The 26115-nt window shown below is 48.0% G+C and overlaps 1 protein-coding gene across 1 annotated transcript in view; it reads left to right on the top strand.

The window, feature by feature from the left end:
- The window catches only part of LOC139452268 (nuclear pore complex protein Nup107-like), a 47309-nt gene extending 22993 nt beyond the window's left edge, over positions 1-24316 (top strand). Inside the window, exons 17-26 of the mRNA XM_071233670.1 lie at positions 2178-2296; positions 3416-3551; positions 4137-4297; positions 5735-5837; positions 13161-13249; positions 13871-13942; positions 14569-14742; positions 15286-15354; positions 16145-16312; positions 22863-24316. Coding sequence (XP_071089771.1) covers positions 2178-2296; positions 3416-3551; positions 4137-4297; positions 5735-5837; positions 13161-13249; positions 13871-13942; positions 14569-14742; positions 15286-15354; positions 16145-16312; positions 22863-22967 — 1196 coding nt within the window. The 3' untranslated portion in view covers positions 22968-24316. The remainder of the gene's footprint in view (positions 1-2177; positions 2297-3415; positions 3552-4136; positions 4298-5734; positions 5838-13160; positions 13250-13870; positions 13943-14568; positions 14743-15285; positions 15355-16144; positions 16313-22862) is intronic.
- The last annotated feature ends 1799 nt before the right edge of the window (positions 24317-26115 follow it).

The raw sequence follows: 26115 nt of genomic DNA on the forward strand, positions 1-26115 counted from the left end.
GAATACATTGTCACCAGTCTCTTAGAATCCCTGCATTTACGACCGTCTCCGTGGTCTAGTGGTAGAGGATGAATACCTCGTCACCAGTCACTTAGAAACCCTGCATTTACGACCGCCTCCGTGGTCTAGTGGTAGAGCATCATTACCTCATCACCAGTCACTTAGAATCCCTCCATTTACGACCGCCTCCGTGGTCTAGTGGTAGAGCATCATTACCTCGTCACCAGTCACTTAGAATCCCTGCATTTACGACCGTCTCCGTGGTCTAGTGGTAGAGCATCATTACCTCGTCACCAGTCACTTAGAAACCCTGCATTTACGACCGTCTCCGTGGTCTAGTGGTAGAGCATCATTACCTCGTCACTAGTCACTTAGAATCCCTGCATTTACGACCGTCTCTGTGGTCTAGTGGTAGAGCATCATTACCTCGTCACCAGTCACTTAGAATCCCTGCATTTACGACCGTCTCCGTGGTCTAGTGGTAGAGCATCATTTCCCCTGTCACCAGTCACTTAGAATCCCTGCATTTACGACCGTCTCCGTGGTCTAGTGGTAGAGTGTCAATACCTCATCACCAGTCACTGAGAATCCCTGCATTTACGACCGCCACCGTGGTCTAGTGGTAGGGCCTCAATACCTCGTCACCAGTCACTTAGAATCCCTGCATTTACGACTGTCTCCGTGGTCTAGTGGTAGAGCATCACTACCTCGTCACCACTCACTTAGAATCCCTGCATTTACGACCACCTCAGTGGTCTAGTGGTAGAGCCTCAATACCTCGTCATCAGTCACTTAGAAACCCTGCATTTACGACAGCCTTCATGGTCTAGTCGTAGAGCATCAATACCTTGTCACCACTCACTTAGAATCCCTGCATTTACAACCACCTCTTTGGTCTAGTGACAGAGTGTCAATAATTCATCACCAGTCACTTAGAATCCCTGCATTTACGACCGTCTCCGTGGTCTAGTGGTAGAGCATCACTACCTCGTCACCACTCACTTAGAATCCCTGCATTTACGACCACCTCCGTGGTCTAGTGGTAGAGCCTCAATACCTCGTCATCAGTCACTTAGAAACCCTGCATTTACGACAGCCTTCATGGTCTAGTCGTAGAGCATCAATACCTTGTCACCACTCACTTAGAATCCCTGCATTTACGACCACCTCTGTGGTCTAGTGACAGAGCGTCAATAATTCATCACCAGTCACTTAGAATCCCTGCATTTACGACCGCCTCCGTGGTCTAGTGGCAGAGCGGAAAGTACAGGTTTGATCCCTGGCCAAGTCTTACCAAAAGATGTTAAAAGATGGTACTTGTTAACATGTCTGGTGCTCGGCATTAAGGACTGGTCGGCTCGGAGTCAGCATACTGTGTCTGAGTGGAGTATTCATGTTAACCTGTGGCATGGTATCTCGGTGATCTAGCACTATAAAGTTTTGCATTAGGCCAGAATAGTAATCTATATAAAAATGTAAACATAATGTAAGCACACACACGTCGCTATCATCCCTGCATACTTGCATGTGCAGTTGTCAACTGGGATGGCTAACTTGCATATATGATTAGCTCTTGGAACAGCTTGTCAGAGTAAAGCGTATGTTGGGATTCCAGCTTAGTATAGGTCAACCCATATGTGGTTAGAGGTGGACAAATGGATTTGTTGGTCAGGCACAGTGGCTTACCTGATTGTTTATTATCATTCGCCAACTGCAAGGGACATTGCTCATAATGTCAGTCACTGGTCTGTCTGGTCCACAATCATTTATATACAGGCCACTGTCATATAGGTAGAATACTGAGTGTGGCATAAACAACAGTCAAGAAAATCATGCTTTTTAAATGAAATGCTACCTGTAAGTAACCTGTGAAGATCCGGGTTGGAATATGTCTTCAGCAACCCATGCTTGCCGTAAAAGGCGACTGACTATGCTTGTCGTAAGAGGCGACTAATGGGATCGGGTGGACTTGTGGTCACAATTGCATGGATCAAAGCTTATGATGTCAATCACTGGAGTGTCTAGTCTAGACTCATTTATTTACAGACCGTCGTCATATAGCTGGAATATGGCTGAGTGTGTTGTTAGACAAGAAACAAACAAACAAACAAACAAACATATCGGAAAATAAGATGGCTGCCAGTGTTATTGATGTGTTCATGTTGATGTGTTGTCAGCCCTGATAGAGGTCATGTACAACTGGGTGAGGCGAGACCGCCAGAAACTGCCGCCGCATCTAGTCAGGTTCATGGCCCACCTGGTGCTGTTCCTGCGAGCCATTGGACACAGCACAAAGGTCAGTGGTCACACCACATCACTGCAATCAATATATTGAATGTTAGAATGAAAGTAGCATTGATTAAATATATCCATGGTAGCATAATATATTTTGAGTTTGAGAAAACATTTTCTGGGATTTTCTTTGTTCTGAAGCAATTTGACAAAATAGAAAATGTTCAGTCACAATACTGGGGCACACTGTGTTCACATTCAAGCTCCCCACTGAGGTGCCCAGTAACTTTTACTAGTCATGAGAAGCGACCAAATGGATCTGGGGGTCAGACTAGACGACTCGGTTGATAGAGTGTCACCCTACCCCAAAACATTGATTGTTGCTCATGAGGTCTGCACCATACCTGTTGCTTGTTGGATGGACCAAAGAGATAACTATCTGTGACCTGCATCACCTTGGGCTTTCTTCCCAAAGTAAACTGCTACACCATGCTATGACTGATACTACTGTACAGAGCAGAGCCTCAGTCATCCACTCACTATCCCAAGAAGATCTCGGGGTAGAATAGGTTTTCAGTAACCAATGCTTGTCGTAAGAGGCGACTAACGGGATCGGGTGGTCAGGCTGGCTGACTTGGTTTGTTGCATGTCATCATATCCCAGTTGCATAGATCAGTGCTCATGATGTCAATCACTGGATTATCTGGTCCAGACTTGATTATTTACAGACCGCAGTCATATAAGTGGAATATTGTTCAGTGCGGCGTTAAACAACAAACAAAACAAAACATTCACTCACTGTAGTAGTGCCATTCATGTTCACATTCTGGCAGACCCGTGAAGCTCCGGGGTAGAATAGGTCTTCAGCAACCCATGCTTGCCGCAAAAGGCGACTATGGTTGTCGTAAAAGGCGACTAATGGGATCGGGTGGTCAGACTCGCTGTCTTGGTTGATGCGCGGTCATCGATCCCAATTGCGTGGATCGATGCTCATGATATCAATCACTGGATTGTCTGGTCCAGACTCGATTATTTACAGACCGCGATCATATAGCTGGAATTTTGCTGAGTGCAGCATTAAACCACAAACCAACCAACCAAATCACATTCTGGCAAGTGTCAGTAGACCACCCCCTTCAGTTGCATCTGTGACACGTAGATGATACCTCTCTGTGTGTGTCAGGAGGAGCTGTGCACCACCATCCTGGAAACATACGTGGAGGACCTCATCAACAACAAACACAAGCACCAGGTGGCGCACTACGTCGCTACTCTCCCAAAGGAGTCCCAGGTCATCTGGTACGCCAAGTTTCTCGAAGGTAAGAGCAATCCTGTGACACCTCAGGCTAGCAGTCATGCATGGCTTTTCACAAGATGTTCCAGGGGTAGAGGTGGCCCAGTTGTTGGTGGTGTATTACCATTCAGTCTGAAAGGTTAGAACAAAGGAAAATGTACCGACCTAAAGTAACATCTTTGTCTCAATTTCGGAACCTAATGTGATTTGACGGCCAAGTAGTATAAGGCATAGCTGGGCCAGGATCCTCGGGTAGTGGGTTTGAATCCCATCTTCCACCTGATTAAAGATCATTATCACTGATACCTTGAACAATGTGCAGTAATTGGCAATGTTCTCTTACAGTGTACAGGTATTGATAATGTTACATGTGCAGGTATTGATGATGTTACAGTATACGGGTGTTGACAATGTTACAATATACAGGTGTTGATGTTACAATATACAGGTGTTGATGTTACAATATACAGGTATTGACAATGTTACATGTACAGGTATTGAAAATGTTACAATATACAGGTGTTGATGTTACAATATACAGGTGTTGATGTTACAATATACAGGTGTTGATGTTACAATATACAGGTATTGACAATGTTACAATGTACAGGTATTGACAACAAGGAGGAGAGGCAGCATTGTCTCCAGCTCGCAGAGGAGGAGGGGCTCAACATCCCCCTCATCACCAAGACCGTTGTTGAGAACATCCGCCATCGGGACTCAGATGTCAAGGTCAAAGCAGACATGCCTGTCGAGACCGCAGTGTCAGAGGTCAGTAGCTGGTGAAATGGGGATAGCAGCTTAAGAAAGAGTACAGGGGCCCGTTCCACAAAGGATCTTAGTGCTAACGTGATCATAACACTCTTACTTTAGCATCGGCTAAAGATCATCGTAGCACTAAGATTGCTTTGTGCAATGTCTGCACGTGATCTGTGTAGTTAAAGTAGGTTGAAGAAAGAATTTGCCCTTCCCTTTGAATTCGGACCAGTCCTTTCATCTAAGACCCAGGTTTGATTCCCAATTTCATGCAATGTGTGAAGCATGTCGTTAGTGTCCACTGCAGGATACTGTAGGATAATGCTGAAAGTGGCACAAAATCCACTCAAGACTAGGTGTTGGCACAGGCACTCCGGGATCATGTCCTACACAAGCAGGGGGCACGGGTGGCCCAGTCGTCTAAGGCGCCTTGGGCACGCCAGAAACCTACGATTGTGGGTTCGAATCCTGGTTCGCCCCAATTATGTTACTAGGTTTGTCAGCACCATACCCGTGCTCGTGGGTTTCACCGAAGTGGTAAATGTCAGATCTGCATCACTTCGGGCTTTCCTCCCACATTAAGCTGACACGCCGTGATATCGCTGGAATACAGTTAAAAGCGGCGTTAAACCCAACTCACTCACTCACTCACTCCTATACAAGCAAAACATGCACATCTCCCGTACAACACTCCCTGTGCAGATGCCGAGCTTGTCACCAGTCTGTCACATGTTTTCTGTAATGTCTGTAATTGATTGTAATCTGTGCCTGTCAGGTCAAGTCTGATGATTTGCAGGCTGAAGTATTGCTGACTTGGCATTACACAACATTCAGTCAACTAATTCCCCATTCCTCTATGAAACACATTCTTGGTGTATCGTCCCATTGTGGGACCACACTCTACAGGGAGTTATCTAGACATATTCAGAGGCCGATATTCAACCCCAAGCCTGCAGACAATGTCAGTAAAACCTCCCAGTTTGTGTTATTCCAGTATTGTTATCGCTTGGAAGAAGAGTCTTGTGTCTGCAGCTTGGACGATTGGAGAGGTTTTAGGTTTAGTTTCAGATAATAAGAATTTTGAAGAAAATCTCTGCAAAGGGTACTTAGTTTATAATTCGAGATATATCCCGAGATATATTGTACAAGTTTGAGGTAAGTAAGTCTTTGAAAGGCATTTAGATTGTCTATTGCTATTCATCTATCAGCACCAATTATCTGTTGGCTTCTCTTGTTAAGTTTCCACCTTTTGTTATCTAATTACTTCTGTTGTTCTTACATCTACAATTATATGCTCTCTGCCTCATAGCAGTCATTCACCTGATGAAGGAGTAAGTATATACTCCTGAACGTTGTGTTCCTCATAGTAAAGAAGATGACATCAATAAATTCTCTTCCTTAACTTGGAGGTAGATCATGTTGAAACTTATATTGAGCTTTCTCTCTTTTCAGGAGGATCGTAAGAAGATCGAGGCAATAGACTGGCTGGTGTTTGACCAGTCGCAGCGGTCGGAGGCTGTGAAACAGGCCAACGCTGTCATGAGGTCGTTCATCGGTGAGATATCTGTTCTCATTGCTACTTCTGATACCCTTGAGTGAGATGCCTGTATGCTTCATCCTTGTGGATGACCTCCTCCCTCTTTACGCCCACAGTCGATTCAGAGCGGAGTAAGAGTGATCAACAAGGCTTTTTGTCCATCCATGGGACTGCTTTTGAGAGATTTTTTTATTTTACTTTTTAACAATTGGCATTTTCCTTTAAGTTTATAACAATACAAAACAAAAAATGTTCATAATTACGTCACACAACTGCACACAGACCAGTCATAACAAAGTCTAGTTATGCATGTTAGGCTGAAAAAAAAGAAGAAAAGATTTGCTGACTTTTGAAAATATATTGCGGATAGGCGGTGTGTTTTTTTGTTGGTTTTTTTTTGCTTGTTCAAACTCATGTGTAACCAAATAAACAGTTGTGTACCATCAACCTGTGAAAGGGCCTACATAAACAAGCATATAAACTCCTATTGTCACCATGACCATAACACGATAAGCGCAGTAAACCAGTGCGCATGTAAAGGGAGGTAATTGTGTGCTATATTGGATCACATTTTCTTTCAAGTATTTTGATTTTTTATTATTTTGACAATTAAAATAAAAATGAAACATATAAAGTGTTGCTTGTGTATTAAAATATCTTCAGTTTTGTCAAATGAGAGAAAAAGATCAGTTTAAATTTTTTAACTTATCCTGCATTACTCCGTATTGCATTTACTGCTGTCTTTGACAGAGTGACGAACTGTGTGAGATCCAGCTGCTGAAGAAAGTTGTCCCAACCAGCTCAGGAGGCAGCGCCCTCTCACAGTCGGCACGTGACCCGGAAGTCATGACGTCACACAAAAACACATAACTGCTTTGTCACCTCCACGGACGGACGTACTGTGTATCCCTTGTGGAAATTAAAGCTTATTATTTGTTTTTTATATTTTGCGTGTTTCTACATTCATTATATGCTGCTACATTGTTACCTGTTATGGGCCGTGACCTTAGGGTCTTCCCATTCGTAAATTGTAACGTTTATCGCTCGTCTGTGGCTCACGTCACAGTAATTTACGGGCGCAATGTTGTTCCCGCCATTTTGTTTTCTTTCCCGCCATTTTGGCCATTCACCACGTGGCCACGTAATGTCGTGTTCTGCGTTTTGAATTCTCTCTTTGGCTTGGGTAATACATTACATTTATGTATGTTGTTTTGGTGTGCTTAAAGCCTTGCCTTTTCGCTACCTCTCAGCGTAATTGTTTCTTCTCATAAACTTCAATATAATACGAAGTTTTTGAGTTACATTATGTCTCCCGTACTCTGTGGTTTTGCCACATGGTTACGTGTTTGCACATGGTTATGTGTTTGCTTAAAGCTATGCTTTTTCGCTACCTTTTAGCGTCATTGTTTGATCTCATAAACTTCATTGAAATACAAAGTTTCTGAATCACATTATGCTTCCCATACTTTGTGATTGGCCACATGGTTATGTGTTTGCTTAAAGCTATGCTTTTTCGCTACCTTTTAGCGTCATTGTTTGATCTCATAAACTTCATTGAAATACAAAGTTTCTGAATCACATTATGCTTCCCGCACTTAGTGGCTTTGCCACATAGTTATGTTTTGCTTAAATTCCAGATTTTCTGCCTCGCTGCACTTGTTGCCGCGGGAACAAATCTGGTCGGGGCCGCCCCTTTCTGTCGTGATTGTACGACGCCCTGTACTTTCACAAGGCAGTGCCGATGTTGCAGTCATTCGTCGCTGTGATCCTTCAGCTCATGCGAGTATCCAGGACACACCTCGCTCAACGTGCTCGTCGACCCCCACCTACGTTGACGGCAGCAGCGCTCAGCGGAGCTTCGCAGTGCTCCCAGCACCAACGGCGGCTCCCAACGTAGAGTCTGCCTCCCATGGCACGACATACGACCGTTCTCGGTCTCCTACTCCACCGGCGGCTCCAGCGCTCCCAACGTAGAGTCTGCCTCCCCTGGCACGACATACGACCGTTCACGGTCTCCAACACCACCACATCAACGCTGATGTCTCCGGCGCCCCCGGCGCCTCCGGCGCCTCTGATGTCCCGGCGCTCCCGGCGCCTCTGATGTCCCGGCGCTCCCGGCGCCTCCGATGTCCCGGCGCTCCCGGCGCTCCCGGCGCTCCCGGCGCTCCCGGCGCCTCCGATGTCCCGGCGCCTCCGATGTCCCGGCGCTCCCGGCGCTCCCGGCGCCTCTGATGTCTCGGCGCCTCGTGCGCTCCCGGCGCTCCCGGCGCCTCCGATGTCTCGGCGCCTCGTGCGTTCCCGGCGCCTCCGGCGCCTCTGATGTCTCGGCGCCTCGTGCGCTCCCAGCGCCTCTGATGTCTCGGCGCCTCGTGCGCTCCCGGCGCCTCCGATGTCTCGGCGCTCCCGGCGCCTCCGGCGCCTCTGATGTTTCGGCGCCTCGTGCGCTCCCGGCGCCTCGTGCGCTCCCGGCGCCTCCGGCGCCTTTGATGTCTCGGCGCCTCCGGCGCCTCTGATGTCTCGGCGCCTCGTGCGCTCCCGGCGCCTCCGGCGCCTCTGATGTCTCGGCGCTCCCGGCGCCTCCGATGTCTCGGCGCCTCCGGCGCCTCTGATGTCCCGGCGCCTCCGGCGCCTCTGATGTCTCCGCGCTCCGGCGCCTCCGCATCCTCTGATGTCTTCGGCGCTCCCGGCGCCTCTAAGGTCTTTGATCTCATGATCTTCGACGCCTCTAATGTCTCTGGCGCCTCTGACTACTCCGGCGCCTCAAGAGTTACGGAAGAAGCGCCTATGATATATCCGGCGCCTAAGATGACCTCCGGCGCCCAGATCAACAAGCTTTATCAAGCTCAGATCAACGAGCCGACTATCCGATCTTCTACTGCGGCTTAAGGGGCACCATCGGCAATCGCCTCCCCGGCGCCACTGCCCTCTTCTCTTGCTGCCGTCTCATAACTCGTCACACGGAGAAGCATGGTGAAACAACTGTCGCCGCTCCTGTCGCTACTCTCCCGTCGGTCTTCGGGATCGTGACTATCGTTCTACTTCGTTCCTGGGTGGAATCTTTTCAACCAATAGACAGTTGGTCTGATTCAACTTGCCCACTGAGACGTTATCCATAATCCCGTCGTTTAAAGCGCTATGATTCCGGAGAGATGACCTGCGGGTTTCCATCGAAACAGAGCGTCATGTGAACAGCGTCTGTATCAGATTCGACGACGACATCCACTTACAAAGAGTTTACTTCGTCGACATCGCCGACACCAACGCTGTTCTACCCTACCCTAGCGCCAGCGTTCCTGAAAGAGACTCTTCCTCGGCGCTCACCGGGTTTTCCACGACGCCCATGGGGTTCCGTGTTTTATCGCAAAACTCGGGTACACCACTTGATCGTCTCTCACGCAGTTCATTGAGGATTGTCTGTGTGTGGAGTTTGCACCTCAGTTCCGACTCCAAGGCGGTTTTCTCGGCTACTGCGCAGTGTGATTTACATGTCACGTGTCAAGTACTCGGACTGTCAACAACTCCGACCGGAATTAGGTCAACTTACCATGGCAAGGGGTGCCATGTATTTCTACAGATTGGTTTCCATGTCTACCTGTACGCTTGGTGCTACCACTCAACCAGGCGCCTGTCGCAGTCCATCCATGCACGGATGTTGGAAACAATAGGCCTCCTCTACCAACACGGCTGTCACGAGGAACCTTGTTTCATCAACCCTTCGCTGTAAGAACGATAGCGCCTATAGGCGTTCAAGGGATGGAAAAGATCGCCTTCCTTCGTCCGGTTTGATCTTTTCGACTACGACACCTTCCTATCTTCCGCCTTGACTACCGGACACAGTGTCGATTTGATACTTAAAGTCCCTCGGCCGTCCCACTGACCCCTGTTGTATACCTGCCTCGTATCGTGTTGTCGTCCTCCATCGTCACCTCGATATAAGAACAGGAGTACTTATACGCCGCTTCAGGGATGAAAACGATCTAATTACTTCGTGCAATGGCCATATTGCCTCGACTTCCTACTACCCGGTTACGTCGATGCCCCGGCGGTCGATTGTGAAGCTGGTTTACTTCGTCTACATGAGGTTGGCTCGCAGGCGATCACACCTTTTTCGGAATCGTACCGACGGTACGCAATCGCAGACCCCTGTTGCTGACTACCTCCCTTGCCACCTTGTCAGTGGCTAGTGGCCCACACCAGCCCACATTGTGACCACCTGTGATCCAGAGATCAACACCATTGGCACAGCAACAGCCTCGAGATAAAGGCTTATCCAGGACGTCGCTTGCTGACAGTGCTTTCTCGGTCACGCCCTGTTGATCGTGTCCACTGACGACGTCACCGTAGTGTGGTGTTTGCGGACCCAGAGTACTCGCCCCTCTCCCGGCGCTACAAACTCGACCGGCGCCCCCGAGAATCACCATCTTCGGCGTTCCAGGCGCCTCAAGCTCTCCGACGCCTCACGCTCTCCGGCGCCTCGGGCCAGAATATGTCAAACGGTCGACACCCCAACCCTAGATCTGTTTGCCTCATATCTGAATGTGGCCAGCTGTCGTCTTCCATTCCACCTGTGCCGGATACGACCGCTGTGGCAGTCGAAGCCTTCCATCGTTCCTGAGAAGGATAACGCGTGTACGCTTTTCCGACTCCGGTTCTCCCTCCCATGGTTCTTCAGAGATCCAGGCCACTCGACCCCTGCCATTGACTTGGGTCTCGCCTTATTGGTCAGCCAGAAGTTGGGTTATCGACCTCCGAAACATACCCAGAGACAACCCCTGGAACTTCCGGTGTGGTCCAACCTTCTGCTCCATCCACACGGTCTGTTGCCACACCCTCATACCCGCATGTTATCGTCTGCACGCCTGACACACCTGCAGAAAGCCAAGGGCTATTCGGCTAGAGCGACCAAGGCTCTTGCTTCAGCCCACCGTCCATCTACAGGGGGACTGTATGCTGATAAATGATGCTTGTTCCAGGCATTTTGTTCTGACAAACACCAGGATCCGATGACAGCGTCACCGCAGATCCTGGATCAGTTCCTTCTGTACTTGCGTAGCACCCGTCGGTTGAAGGGCTTACCACCCCCACACACCTGGTCGCCATCTACTCCGTTCTGGCCATCCCGGACGATCGGAGAAAGACGAAAATTCCCAACCTACGGGCCTGGCTGCGCTCGTTCAGTCTTGAAGACCTGAAGGCCAAGTTCGGACCGCCTGCGTTGGATCTGAATGTGGTCTTCAACGCCCTTCGAACCACTCCCCTCGTCTTCCTTCTACGACCTTAAGTAGAAGACGGGTGTTTCTACTGGTTTTGACTACTGCCGCTCGAGTCCATGTACAGCACGCCCTCGACGTCTCCCGTGCCCGGTTCGAATACGGTACCCAGGGCGCCGTTCATCATGGACCGTACTGGGACGTCAGCGTAAAGACTCAACTCCCAGGACAGCCTGATAGATCATTCTTTGTCCCCTCCCCCCTCGTCCAGTGTGGGTGCCGAGGATGAGGATGAGCGTCATTATGCCCAGTAAGGGCACTGAAGGTTATTCTACGATCTAAAGACTGCCGCAAGTCTAGGAAACACCTTTTTCTGCCGGTCTCCCCTTCGTCGCAGTCGTTGGTCAGCCGGAATACTTTTCCCTGTGGCTCCGGACGGTCATCCTTAAAGCTTATGAGCCGCCGGATTGGACCCTCCCCCCAAAGGCTATCACCTGAAATAAAATGAGATCAGGGCGATCGTATTTACACTGGTTCTTCACGGTATACTGTTCCATCCAGTCGTTCAGGGAAGCCTGTTCGTGGCGATCGGACACCGCCTTCACCAACCACTACTTCCGTGATGTAGCCTTGAAAGTTGTCGCCGGCGTTCACAGTTTTGGTCCCTGGTTGTAGCCCAACAGGTCATCTATCTCCGACGCCACTGATTCTCCGATACCCTGAGCGGGGCCCGTCGACCTCTCTGGTGTTTATCACCCCAGACGAGACGGATCTCTTGCGTTCCGCATTCGCTCTTAGGTCAGTTTTAGTTTTGGGTTACCCGACTCATTCTATTGCTGTCACCTATCCGGGTTTTACTTTTTGCATCAACTCTCGTTTCCTGACGACAGGAATGGTAGTAGATGTGGACACCGGCGCCGACGCCAACGCCGCTGCTTCTCTGATACCTGAGCGGTGCCCGTCGACCTCACCGGTGTTCCTTGCCTCCAGCCTAGAGGGCTATCCTGCGTTTCGCATTCGCTCTTGGGATTGGTCGTAGATTTTGCCGCCGACGCCGCTGATTCTTCGATTCCCCGAGCGGGGCCCGTCGAACTCTCTGGTGTTTATCGCCTCAGATTAGAGGGCTCTACTGCGTTTCGCTTTCGCTCTTCGGTAAGTTATATATTTTGGCAACACGCCTCATTGTATTTCGGTTACCTATTCGGGCGTTTCGTTTTTGCATCGACTCTTGTTTCCTGAAGACAGGAATGGTCGTAGATGTTCCGGTCATCACTTGTATGCGGTGCGGATTCATCGGACCTTGACGAGGGTTTAATATGGTTCACATCTGCAGGTATGCCCACCGGCCATGCCGTCTGATAAAGATGCAATACGGAGTAATGCAGGATAAGTTAAAAAATTTAGTAAAATCTAAATATTTTTTACATTTGTATACTTATCCTGCATTACGAAGTCTAAGTGCCCTCCCTTTCGCTACGCTACCTCCCCACGAAGTTTCAGATGTTATGTTTAAAGCAGTTATGTGTTTTTGTGTGACGTCATGACTTCCGGGTCACGTGCCGACTGTGAGAGGGCGCTGCCTCCTGAGCTGGTTGGGACAACTTTCTTCAGCAGCTGGATCTCACACAGTTCGTCACTCTGTCAAAGACAGCAGTAAATGCAATACGGAGTAATGCAGGATAAGTATACAAATGTAAAAAATATTTAGATTTTACTAATATTTAAGCAATGAAATAAGTGCCTCAATAATGAGTTATAATCCCATTACATCTGTACCAAGAGATTAGATAAATTTATACGGTTGTCTGATGTTGGACTATGTATATCCTAGTTGCTTGCGCTTGTGGGACTATTACTGGTACAGATCCATATGTCTCATGTAACATGTGACTATTCTTGTTGTAAGAGGCGACTAACGGGTTCGGGTGGTCAGGCTCGCTGACTTGGTTGATTCATGTCATCGTATCCCAGTTTCGTAGATCGATGCTCATGATGTCAGTCAAGCGATAGTCTGGTCCAGAATCAATTATGTGCATACCACCATCATATAGTTGGAATATTGCTGTGTGCGGCACTAAACAACAAACAAACAAACATGGAATCTTTCAAATGAAACTTGTATATTTTGCAGCTGTAAAGAAGCATGTAGCTGCAAGAGAGGTGTTCGACAAGCTGCCGGCCGACTCGGTGGACGTCATCTACAGAATCTGGCTCTCAAAGGTAACCCAGAACCTCGGGGTACTATCAGGAGCAGATGTTCATGAGTCTTTGACACTGTCCATGATGGGCATTTTGTTCTGGCTTGAAGACAAGTTGTGACATCAAACCGCTGCTCTCTCCCCACCAGAGTCAGTTAATCAGTTGGTTTGTTTTTCTTGTGAAAACAATGAGGACAATCAACTGTAATGAAGTCAAGATGATCAAATTGTTGTGTGGGAATAGTCATACGAGTCTGTAGGTAAAGTTCTCTGACATCAGCAGTATATCGCTTCTTGTCAAACATTTCGATCCACCTCTTTCATTAGACCCGGGAAGATCCAGGGTAGAACAGGTCTTCAGCTGCCCATGCTTGCTGTAAAAAGCCACTATGCTTGTTGTAAGAGGTGACTAACGGGTTGGGTGGTCAGGCTCGCTGACATGGTTGATACATGTCATCGTATCCCAATTGCGTTGATCGATACTTATGATGTCAATCACTGGATTGTCTGATCCAGACTCGATTATTTACAGACTGCTGTCATATACATGTAGCTGGAATTTTGCTGAGTGTGGCGTTAAACAACAAACAAACCTCTTTCACTATGATCTTTAGTTTATACATGTGTATTCTGGTTTCTGCAGACTGGGTCAACATCCCTGCTGTCGTCGGAAGAGAACGCTATCCGGGAGTACATGTGTATCAAGGCCTACCTGGTGAGTGTCATGCATTGCTCCTGCTAGTGGTAGGATTTACCCAGCATGTAGTGTCGTGGTTGCATTTTGTTTTATAGGATGAGAGTAACAGATAATACCTACTTCCCACTTTTCTTTGTGAATTTACTTAACAAGGTCCTGAAATCTTTGCTTCAGAAGCATTGCTATGTCCTTGAACTGAAAGATTTCCTGAAGATTATCTCTTAAGTTAAGTCTATGTTCGATGTGGGCGGTTTGGTAGCCTAGTGGTTAAAGCGTCCGCTCGTCATGCTGAAGACCCGGGTTTGATTCCCAACATGGGTACAATGTGTAACCCATTTCTCGTGTCCCCTGCCGTGATATTGCTGGAATATTGCTAAAAGCGGCGTAAAACCATACTCACTCACTATGTTGGATGTTTGTGCTTGTCGATACAATCTTAATTTGAAAAGTGAAATGCATTTTATGTTTTTTCTTTATGTTTGGATGGATGGTTCTACCTGTTCATGGTTCAGATCAAGATCTGTTCATTCACCCCTGGGAATGTGATATTCTTCATAATTTCTCCAGTTGATTCTTTAGTCATACAGTTGACAACAGACGGGTTCTGGCGGTAAACTTTGACCACCATTATATACGTGTTTCAGGATGCCATTGAGAGCTTCAACGACTGGTTCTCCCTCTGTCATCACGGCAAGCCAGCCAAACCCGATCTGACAGTCGGCGCCAGCTTCACAGACCGTGTGGCGTACGAACATCGCATGAAGCAGTACCAGTTGGAGGTGGACAGATGGAAGCACACGCTGCTTATGCAGACAAAGGTGGCCCGCCATCTTATAATTACCAGTAGCCACAAATATTTGCAATAACATGTGAACCAAATCAATAAACGGTCATAACTGTACTCTGTGACACAATACAAGAATATCGATAGGTCATGTATCTATACAAAACAGTACAAGTATATATAAGGATGCCACGTCATCGATTTAATTTGTGAAGTGCTAAACTCTGATAGACACTTTTTCTGATAAAGTTTTCATGTATTCAGTGTGAAAATAATCATGCACAAAATTCTATCATATCTTAATTAACACTTTGGTTTGTTTTGTTGTGTAATATGTCTCTTTCATTGTGTCCATATTTATGGATGATATCTGATGGCTTTGTTCCTTGTTGTGGGATAACTAAGGGACACAACTCTTGCTGCTCTGGATGGCACAGACATGTGTTTCATGTTTCAAATAACTAAGGACCGTATATACAATGTGCTGCTGTTTTCAGACAACTAAGGACCGTATATACAATGTGCTGCTGTTTTCAGACAACTAAGGACCGTATATACAATGTGCTGCTGTTTTCAGACAACTAAGGACCGTATATACAATGTGCTGCTGTTTACTGATGGAGGCTGGATGGTGGATCAGAGGGAGGTATGTTGACACAGTTATCTCCCCTTCACTCACCTGTCACATCCCGCAGATGAAGCCCTGATGAGTCTCCCCATGAACTCACCAACTTCCTGTGTTAGATCTCCGTGTTGATTCTGAGGTATATGTCCCCAGCACCATTGTCACACTAATGAAGGTGACCAAAGTAGATCTTGGGTCATTGTGCCCCAGCTCTGTTGATCATTGCTCATGCTGTTGACCTCTGGTTTGCCTGACCCAGATTGCACCACTTTGATGTAGCTGGGATAAGAGTAGCATAAAACAACCTTCAATCTACTTGAAGTAAGCCCTCGTATGCTTTCCAACAGGATGCAGCTCATCTTCATGAGGCAAGGGAGTTAACTGACTTTTTACAGTCCCGTTGCCATCCTTGACAAACTAGTCTGAAATTATCGAGTTATATTTTGGCTGGAAAACAAGTCTTATACATAGTCCAATCCAAATAACAGAATTAAATTGACGTTCGGTTCATTAACAACATGGCGACTGATGTGCAGATTCTTTTAGTGTTTTAAATGTTTATTACAAAAAATCTTACTTATCGATCAGATTGTCTTGACTGGGCGCCGCCATTTTGTTTGAATCAAATGCAAGTGATCTGAGAGGTGGAATCTGATTGGATAATAGGAGGGACAGAGAAGGGACATAGCCCGTAATCACTTTTATAGTCAGATAACTCACTCGCCTCGGGTAGATGGATACGGCTAGAAAGTTCACTCACACTGCATTGTGATGACACAGCGACACTTCATATGTCATCTTCTGTACGCAGGAGAAGAATGTTGATGAGTCCCGCCACCACCAGATGGCGTTGTTGAGACAGCTCCATCTACCAGCGTTGTGCCTTAACCTGCATTATGTACTACACACCAGCGAACTGTTCGCAGAATGCCTCCAACTGGCTGACTATGTCTCCGCCGAACGGTATCAGCTATACAAGGTAGGAGAGAATGATTCGTCTAATTTTTGACCTTTTCATTTTGGGATTGTTTATGAATATGTTTGTAATGACTCATCCCCTGAATCAAGACTGCAGGACCATGATACCTTCCTGTCCTACCAATGCAGTCAAAGTGTGTCCTACATGTAGCCTTGTATACTGGTAGTAGGTTTAGGAGATGATCAGTAGCTGATAAAACTAGATGTCTTCCTGGTCCATATATGCATCTATGTTTGCTCATCCAAGGAGCAACAATTAACTTACAGAGTTGCATCCGGTCCAGACTTGATTATTTACAGGCTTCATCATATAGCTGGACTATTGCTGAGTGCAGCATGAGTGAATGAGTTGGGTTCAATGCTGCTTTGAACAGTATTCCAGTTAGATAACGGGTGTCTGCGTCATGTGGGAGGAAAGTCTAAAGTGATTCAGGTCTTATACGTTTCCACTTGGGTGACACTCACGAACACGGGTATTGTGCTGACAAACCTAGAAACAAATTCAGCTTGTAAACAAACATGGAGTTTCCTCCCTTTCCTGTGCCAGGATTTGATGATCAATTGATGTTGGACCATGCTTGTGTTTGTGTTTTTCATGTTAGGCCAGACTTCTTCTTTTTTTTCTTCTTTTTTTTTTGTACCCAAACATTCCGGTCAGTACAAATATTCCAATTGCAAATATCTTTTGGGGAATTCCTCAAAATGTTTGTCATATTACATTAAGTAATACGTTACCACTGTTATACCGAGGCTGTTGTCTCCCACAACTGCTGCTATAGCGAAATCTACCACAGAGATCTCAATTACCTCATGCAGCACGTGCGTAGCCACCTAGCTGCCATGTGACACCCTTCACTCTTGTCTCTTCGCTTGCTCTAGCAAGACGTACAATAAACTGCTCAAGCGTTCCTGTTTCTCCGACCATTCGGTGATATTTATTACTGTTTATTCTCTCTAATAAACTGTGCTTTTACGGGGCGTTTGCTGTAACTACGCTTGGAAATATTTTTCCCGCCAAAAGGAAATATTTTTCCCGCCCTTTTTTTCTATATACTTGCGGGGTGTCTCGTATGCACGTTGCGTCTTACGTTCCCCTGTTCTAGTATATCTTGGGTTTTTTACATCACTTATTCCTCTATATGTTATATGTGTATGTTCTATATTCCCATTGCTCGTTTATTTTCTTGTGAAAATACTCGTTTGTGACTATTTGTGGTGCGTGTGTTGTAACCATGTTTTGCTGTTTGTTCATAGTACAAACAAAATGTCAGACATGGATGTTTCGCCGTCCTCCACCCCTCTACCCCCGCAACCAGGAGCTGCGGGGTGTGCCGCAAGCGAGCGCTACCGGCTGTATGTGCAGTCCGTTTCCACCCCTGTGGTGGCCGGCTCATCCGGTCGGGGTCCCCTTGCGGGTACCACCACCACGGCTGCGGCGGATCCCTTGGCGGCCCGTGGGCTGTCCGGGGATTCCGTCGCTGCATTACTTGCATAACTTGTGGACTCCAAGCTGGCGGCCTTATCTCAGGATAGGCCGCTGGCTGTTCCGTCCCCGGCCACTTTGGTGGCCACGGGGTCGGCGGCGGGGTCCACCGGTACGGCGGCGGCTCCCGTGGTCACCGGTCCTTCCCCCGAACCGTTGCTCCCGCTATCGGTTAAGGACCGCGTGGCCATGGTTTATGACCTCTTTGAGGACATGCCCCGGCCGGTACCGCGGGGAATCCACGACTGTGGGTTCCTCCGAGGTATACGATGAGTCTTCCGACATGGCTTTCCCCGCATCAACCTTGCTGCGCGGTATCAAGCCTTCCTTGGAGAACGCCTTCGCGGCGGCCTCCGGTCGGTGTCTCCCGTTGCCTCCGACGTCGTGGAGAAAGGGTTTATTCCCGGTACATGACCTTGCCTTTCCCGAGGCTGGTCCTACCGCGGAGGCCCATGTTGAGCGGTTGGGTGTCCGTGCCCCACCGGCTGCTACGGTAACGCAAGCTACCTTGCACCAGCTGGACGCCCTCGCTCGGCACTACATGTCTCACGGAGACACTTACTTGGCTGCAGCGGCCAGTCTGATCGAAGGTTCTCCCACGGACCGTGACCAGCGCATTTACAACTGCCTGCTCAGTTTAAATGCTTCCCTGGTGTACGTTGCCGAGAACTCTCGGCACACACTTGCTCTTGTTGGGTCCCTGCATAGGCGCCTGGGTGCCGCTCCTAACCGGAGCGCGCCCCAGGCTGCTGGGGCCGTTAGGTCTAAGGGGTCGGGTTCTTCTTCCTCTGGGAAGTAGCCCCGCCCTGAGGGCTCCGGTATGGGCAATCAGCTGCCCTTTCGCGGAAAGACGGGGAACTGGGGGAAGCCCAAGTCGTCTAAGGACGGCAAGGGCCCCTCCAGGTGACTCTCATTGGAGGGGTTCGTATGCCGACAGCGCCAACTTCGGTTGGCCCAAAGGCGAACCCGAGTCACTTGGCCCTGGACAGTTGCGCCTGCCGCAGCCTGTCAGGCCCCCCTTTCCTTCCCCAGTGGGAGCCAGACTCCAAACTTACTGGGAGAATTGGGAACAAGTGTGCGACGACCGGTGGGTGGTCAACACGATTCGGTACGGCTATCGGCTCAATCTCAAAGCAAATCCACCGCTCACAGTTGCCCCGTCGGCAGGTTTCTATTCGGAAACCGATCTTCCCTTCCTCGCCGATGCCATCGGCAGGTTGGTGGAGAAGAGGGCAGTTCGGGAGTTAGCTCTGCCAGAAATAACACCGGGGTTTTACTCCAGGATATTTCTAGTTCCCAAGAAGGACAGTGCCGAACTCAGAATGATTCACAACTTGAAATCGTTCAACGAGTTCTACCTGCGCAAGCCGCCCAAGTTCAGAATGTTGAGCTTGGCGGACCTGAAAGCACTGATCATGCCGGCCGACTGGCTCGCTTCGATCGACCTGAAGGATGCTTATCTGCATGTTCCGATTCACCCGGATCATCACAAGTATCTCAGGTTTGTCTTTCAAGGCAGGCACTACGAATGGGTTGTACTCCCATTCGGTCTTTCATCCGCTCCGTGGCTGTTCACCCGGTTAACCACCCCCATAGTGGGGTTCCTCCACCGGAGGGGTGTCCGGTACTTCGCGTACCTGGACGACTCGCTAGTAGCAAATCGAATGACGGACACCCTGTCACGCCATCTCGTTTTCGCACGTCGGCTCTTGGAGCAATTGGGGTGGATTGTCAATCTCCCCAAGAGCGAGTTAACCCCTTCTCAGAACTTGCAGTTCATCGGAGGTCGGTTCAACACGGGTGTCCCATCGCCTCTTTGTCCCCCCAGACCGGTGGCACAAAATTCAGGCGATGATTGCCAAAGTCTTAGCGGTGCAACAGACTGTTCACTTTTGGGAACAGCTGTTAGGGCTACTTGTATCAGCCCAGGCCTGCACCGAACGGGGTCGGCTCCAACTCCGCCCGCTGCAACGGTTTTTAATCCAGTTGTTAGCTACGGAGGTGAACAGTGCGACCGTCGCCCTCCCGGATCGGCTCCGACCGCATCTGGAATGGTGGACGGTCCCTTACAATGTCTTATCAGGAGTCTCTATGCGGCCCTACCGGGCCACGTTGAACCTGTATACAGACGCCTCTCTAGTGGGCTGGGGCGCCCATCTAGAGGGGGAGGTGAGCTCGGGGCTGTGGTGCGTAGACGAACTAGGTCTTCACATCCATTGTCTCGAGTTCAAGGCAGTGATCAACGCAGTCAATCACTGGAAGCATCGTCTCGTCGACGCCCGGCTCATGCTGGCGACAGACAACACGACAGTAGTGTCCTATGTGAACAAACTGGGGGGAACCCACAGTCACTCGCTACTCGTTCTCACGTTCGAGTTTTACGCTCTGGTGGACAGTGTCCCGTGCCAGATACGCGCCCGTCACATCCCAGGTGTGCGGAACGTACTGGCCGACGCTCTATCGAGGCCTCAGGATCCAAGCCCCACAGAGTGGATGCTGAACCCAGTAGTGTTTCAGTGGCTGTGCGAACGTTTGGGTCGTCCGATGGTCGACCTGTTCGCAACGCGGTTCAACAATCAACTCCCGTTGTTTGTATCACCAGTCCCGGACCCGAGGGCCATCGATCACGATGCTCTCGCGTTAGACTGGACGGGCTTGGACGCTTATGCTTATCCGCCGACAGCGTTGATACCACACATTCTAAGCCGGCTCCGAGGAGTTCGCTGTCGAATGTTACTGATCGCGCCCATGTGGCTGAACAGATCGTGGTACCCCGACTTGCTGACCCAGGTCACGCAGTCGCCACTTCCACTGCCTGTGAGACCGGATCTCTTGATCCACCCTCACACCCGTCAGCTTCATCCAAATGCAGGGCAGTTCAATCTGCACGCGTGGATGTTGTCACCGAGCGTCTGAGGAGTAAAGGTTTTTCTCGCCGGGCGTCTCGGGCATACGTTAGTATGCATCGTGATTCTACCCAGAAGGTGTATAATGCACGTTGGGTTATTTTCACGAAGTGGTGTTGTAAACATCACATTCATTCGCCAGATAAGGTATCTGTGCAGGATATTGCTCGTTTCATGTCTCACTTGCGAGAGACCCGGAAACTCTCCGGGGGTTCCATTGCCAACTATGTCTCGTCCGTTGCTACGGTACGGGACGTTGCTATGGGTACCAGTCTCTCCAAAGAGCCGGTGATACGGGGTATTATCAAGGGTTTCAAACAGCACGATCTTAAGAAGGGCCGCCTTCGGGCACCGGCCTGGGATCTTTCCCTAGTGTTGCAATCACTTACGGAAGCTCCGTATGAACCCTTGCATAGTGCTTCGTTCCGGCATGTGACTTGGAAAACAGCATTTCTCCTCTCCTTTGCCACGGCGGCACGTGTATCCGAAATTCATGCACTCGATGTCGCTAAGGTACGATTTGATAGGGGTGACGAAGGAGCGGTCCGCCTGGGCCTGCTCATGGGCTTCGTCGCCGAGAATCGGGCAAACGGAGAGAGAATTCACTGTAAGATCACTCAAAGAAATCTTACATCCTGCTGATACTGAGGACAGAGCGCTGTTTCTGGTTAGGGCCCTTAAGTATTATCTTAAGGCTTCGAATGAACGTAGACAAGGGCGTGACTGTCTGTTCATATCGTGTAACCCTAATCGCACGGTTGACATAACTCGCAACTCGATTGCGTTGTGGCTTCGTTCTGTCATCAATCTGGCGTACCGGTCTCGGGGGTTACCGGTAGCGGGGTCAAACCCGCACGAGATCAGGGCGCTAGCGGCAACATTTGCCCTACACTCGAATATCTCTGTTCGCAGAATATTATGAGGTTGTTACTGGCGTTCTGACTCGGTTTTTGCCAATCATTACCTCAAACAGGTCGCTGATGCCGTCGTGGAGAGTGTGCACCATCTTGGCCCGCGGATCGCGGCGCAAGCGGGCACCTAAGGGGTGTGCCCAGCGCAATTCCGAACTCCTCAGGCGTCAGACCTTGCACGGTGGTCAATCTGGGTCGTCTCCAATGTTCCCACTGCCGTGGGTACAGGAGTTGAGGTCCCGCAAACCAGCGCACTCACACCACAGGTGAGGGCGGCTTTTTGTGTGCTTTGTCCTTATTTGTATTTTGACAATTATGTATTTAATTGTCTGTCGTGTATCCCAACCTTGTGATGCATGCTTACAAATACTGGAATTAGGTCACGCGCCTAATGCATACTTTAAGTAGGCTTGCTCTGGGATATACGGTCTGAATGAAATTAATTTCCCTCTTTTCGACTGTTTAACCTGATCTAAGATTAAGCTCACGCGGATACAGTGTTCTCATCCGCTGCGGCGATGAAATACCTATCCAGTGGGGCCGTTTGGAGTCACCAATCGTTTTGGCAATGACGATTGAGCCTTACGGTATGCGCTTGACAGTGCTTTGGTATTCCTATAGGGTAACGCCTAGCTAGGTGCATGCTCATCGAGTGCTTCCGCCTTGGTGTTTACTTCCGCTGGTCGGAAGGAACGATAGCAGTCAGGATTCGGGTTGTAGGTGCTCCCCACCGCCTACTGTGGTAGTCAGCCTCGGTATAACAGTGGTAACGTATTACTTAATGTAATTTGTAGAATTTTCCTATTCGGAATATTCTATAAGTAATACGTTACCACTGGGCTGCTGCCCGCCCGTCCGTCCCCCGAGCACTTGCTCTCGCAAGAGACAAGAGTGAAGGGTGTCACATGGCAGCTAGGTGGCTACGCACTGGCTGCATGAGGTAATTGAGATCTCTGTGGTAGATTTCGCTATAGCAGCAGTTGTGGGAGACAACAGCCTCGGTATAACAGTGGTAACGTATTACTTATAGAATATTCCGAATAGGAAAATTCTACAAAATTCATTATGTTCTGAAGTTTGCAAGATACATTTTCAACAGGTTTTAATATTGGTATGTATAATAATTTATTTATATTGATAGCAACATGTGTGTTAACATTTTATTTGGCTAGTAAAAAAAGTTACAAAAAAATGTGTGGCCTTAATGCTGAAGGTCTTCACTGTGGACTGATGACTGATGTTGTGTTGCAGGAATTCAACAAGGATGACCTTCAACGACTCCTGCGACATATACGTGACTCGTCACTGGCTCTCCTGGACCAGAACAAGGATCCCCTCGGCTACCAGCTGGTGTAGGGGAGATCACTCCCCCTACACAGGAAACAACAGCCTGTGTAGATGGGACACGTGTGAGAGCTGCATCAGACATGTGCTCTGTGTATGAGAGTGGTGAATGTAAGCACCAGTATAGTGGACAGTTGTGCTTTATGTTGGATCTGTCCTGCCTGGACACAAGAACAGTGACTGTCACAGGACACATGATGAAAGTATGTTGGAGAAGGCTGTGTTGTATCGTTTAAATATCAGGAGGTCCTCAATGTTTATAAAAGTAAAAGAATTGGTTCTCAGGCAATTGCTTGTGAAAATATAGTGTGGGTGGGCGGTCAGTGTGTGTGTGGGGGTGTTTCAAACTAGCTTGTAACCAAATAAACAGTTGTGTACAATCAACCTGGGAAAGGGCCTCCCTACATTGATGTATTCCTTGATGAGTAAAATACTAAAATACAGTATTTGACTACCAGTGGACTTGGAATATTTAAGGATTTGGGGTTTGTGTGTTTTTGAAAATAAAATGTGCAGCAAACTTCATGATGATGCGGGCAGAGCCTGATAACCAAGACTATTATTTTTTTAGCCTTAATATGGTCAAGTCTTCAAGTACCCAGGAATCAGAACACGTATTGGTCTTTACACAATGTCTGATACTAACGTTACATAGTTAATGTCATCCGATACACTTCATCAGCTTCACAGTGGTATTTTAATGATACGGTACCTGTGAAAAGGATGGGCTATTTGAAGTGTGGGGTCAGGAGACCTCGGCTTAGAAATGGAAGTCGTTTGGTTTTTCATGGGAGGTTCCTAACAACCTATGCTAGTCATAAAAGGGGGAGGTCAGATTCAGTGTTTTGGTGGATTGCATGTCCAGACGGTGTGGATCGCTCCTCATAACATCAACCACTGGATTGTCTGGTCCAGACTCGATTTCTAACAGGCTGTTTTCATACTGCTGGGAAATCAACTATCAAACATCAGTGAATGCCTGGAGCCTTATGGAAATCCGAGCCCTAACATGTTCAGTAGTTTGTAGATAGCTGCAACCATGTCATGACCATTCTACACACAAGAAATTGTACATCCGTATCATAACACAAAGAAACCCATGTAAGACTGACACAAGACACAAGGGCATACTACCTCCAGTCACCCTGTCCACCATGTTTCTACCTTCATCGTCAGAGTCTGTGGGACATATTCCGGAGGCTAGTGCTACAGAGACAGATTTGGGTAGGGAAGCTGTGTGCTCTGGCAGATGCATCATCAACCATCAGGTCATCTTTGAGATACATGTATCGTGATTGCCTCATCCTTCCTACGTCTATTCATTTCATGTTTTCATACTCGTACTAATCATGATAAAATAAACTGTGTATATATGATGGATGCTTTGTCTGTGGTTTGTTTGGGTCAGGGAGTTATTCCTGGACGGCCATGTCATCTAGAGTGTACACCAAATGGGATCTAGTTTCCATCATGCTTGGAATACGCCAAAAGAAATTATGTTGATCAAAGAACAAACATTTTCCCCTATTAGATATTAAAGATGTGAACTTCCTTTCCAGAGACGGGGTGGTCGGTCAGCCTACTGGTTAAAACGTTCGCTAGTCACGCCAAAGACCTGGGTTTGGTTCCGACATGGGTACAATGTGTGAAGCCCATTTCTGGTGTTTCCCCACCCCACCCCTGTGATGTTGCTGGAATATTGCTAAAAGCGGTGTTAAACCAGACTCACTCACTCTTTTCAGAGACATGGTGAGACCCAGACAAGATGTTTATTGGCTATGAATAATGCTTGACTGATTCAAAGGGGAGACAACTGGTATACCAGTGGCAGAAATAAGATTTAAAGATTAGTCAGTAAACAGTTCGATGTGTCCTGCAATAATAGGAATATCCTTATCAATAATTGAGTATTTTGTGATATGTTGTTGAGGTTTTGCTGGTGAAACATTTTCCAAACCTGTAATTCAACTGATTCACTTTGTAAATTCCAGTAGTGTGATCCAGAGCCTTAACCCTAATTTGTATTCAGTATAGATTCCACTTTATCCAAGTCTAAGATTCCTTTCCTAGAATTGCCAGTCCAGAATGACCAAGCCACCAATATGGGTCGTAAGAGGGGGGCAGTCGGGTAGCCTAGTAGTTAAAGCGTTCGCTCGTCACAGGTACAATGTGTAAAGTCCATTTCTGGTGTCCACCGCCATGATATTGCTAAAAGCGGGGTAAATCCATACTTACTCACTCATTCGTTAGAGGATCGGGATCGATGCTCACAATATAGATCAGTGTATTGTCGGGTCCGGACTATTATTTAGAGGCTGCAGTCATATAGCTGGAATATTGGTGAGTGCAACCCTAAACAAGCAAAACAAACGGTTCAGAAGCCGATTGCATAAAAGAATCGTCTTCAAAATGAGTGTTCATGTATTGATCCTGTGCGGCCCAGTGGACAATGCACCAATGGTACCAAGAAGTTTACTTCAGCCAGTTTGAACCCGATCAGAACAATCGCTTGACGAACTTCGTGAAAAAGTCACCTCATTGGACACATTATCTGTGAGTTGCATCTATACACAAAGAAATAATTAATACTGAACTATCTCCATTCGAATCAACTGCAAATTTCGTGATGAGTAAGTCAAGAAGTTCCATCGAAATGATAGGACTGTACAATGGCAACTGTGACGCCACAGCGCAGCAGGACATGCACATACAGAATGAACAGAACAAAATTTATTTCGTATGGTCTGGCCATGAGGCCAATAGTATAGATACAAATTCTGTTCACATACAGAATGCCACCCATGCATTTTTCAAAATGTAATTGTTTACCGCTATTGTGGGTATTTAACGTAATGTCTTACAGCATCTGTGAACATGACACGAAGAAGGTCATCAGAGGTGTAAGGATGGTGTATCATTGGTATGCATTCGACAGGCATGGCCTACAAAAGCCGAGGACGTCAACTGGGGTATCAGCAGACTGGTACGAAAACACGGGCAAACCAATGCTGTTCAGGATCAGGAAGACCTCACGTGACGTCAAGGTGTGAGGACATGGCCCTGCTTCAGCTTGTACGTCGTTAACCATTTGCAACATCTGTTCTGAAGCGCCAGTGTTTACCCAATAGACGGATGTCAACCAGAACAGCGAGGAATCGAC

This window comes from Haliotis cracherodii, unplaced genomic scaffold (genome assembly GCF_022045235.1).
Source record: "Haliotis cracherodii isolate W230 unplaced genomic scaffold, xgHalCrac1.p SCAF_9, whole genome shotgun sequence".
In the NCBI taxonomy this organism is placed as follows: domain Eukaryota; kingdom Metazoa; phylum Mollusca; class Gastropoda; order Lepetellida; family Haliotidae; genus Haliotis; species Haliotis cracherodii.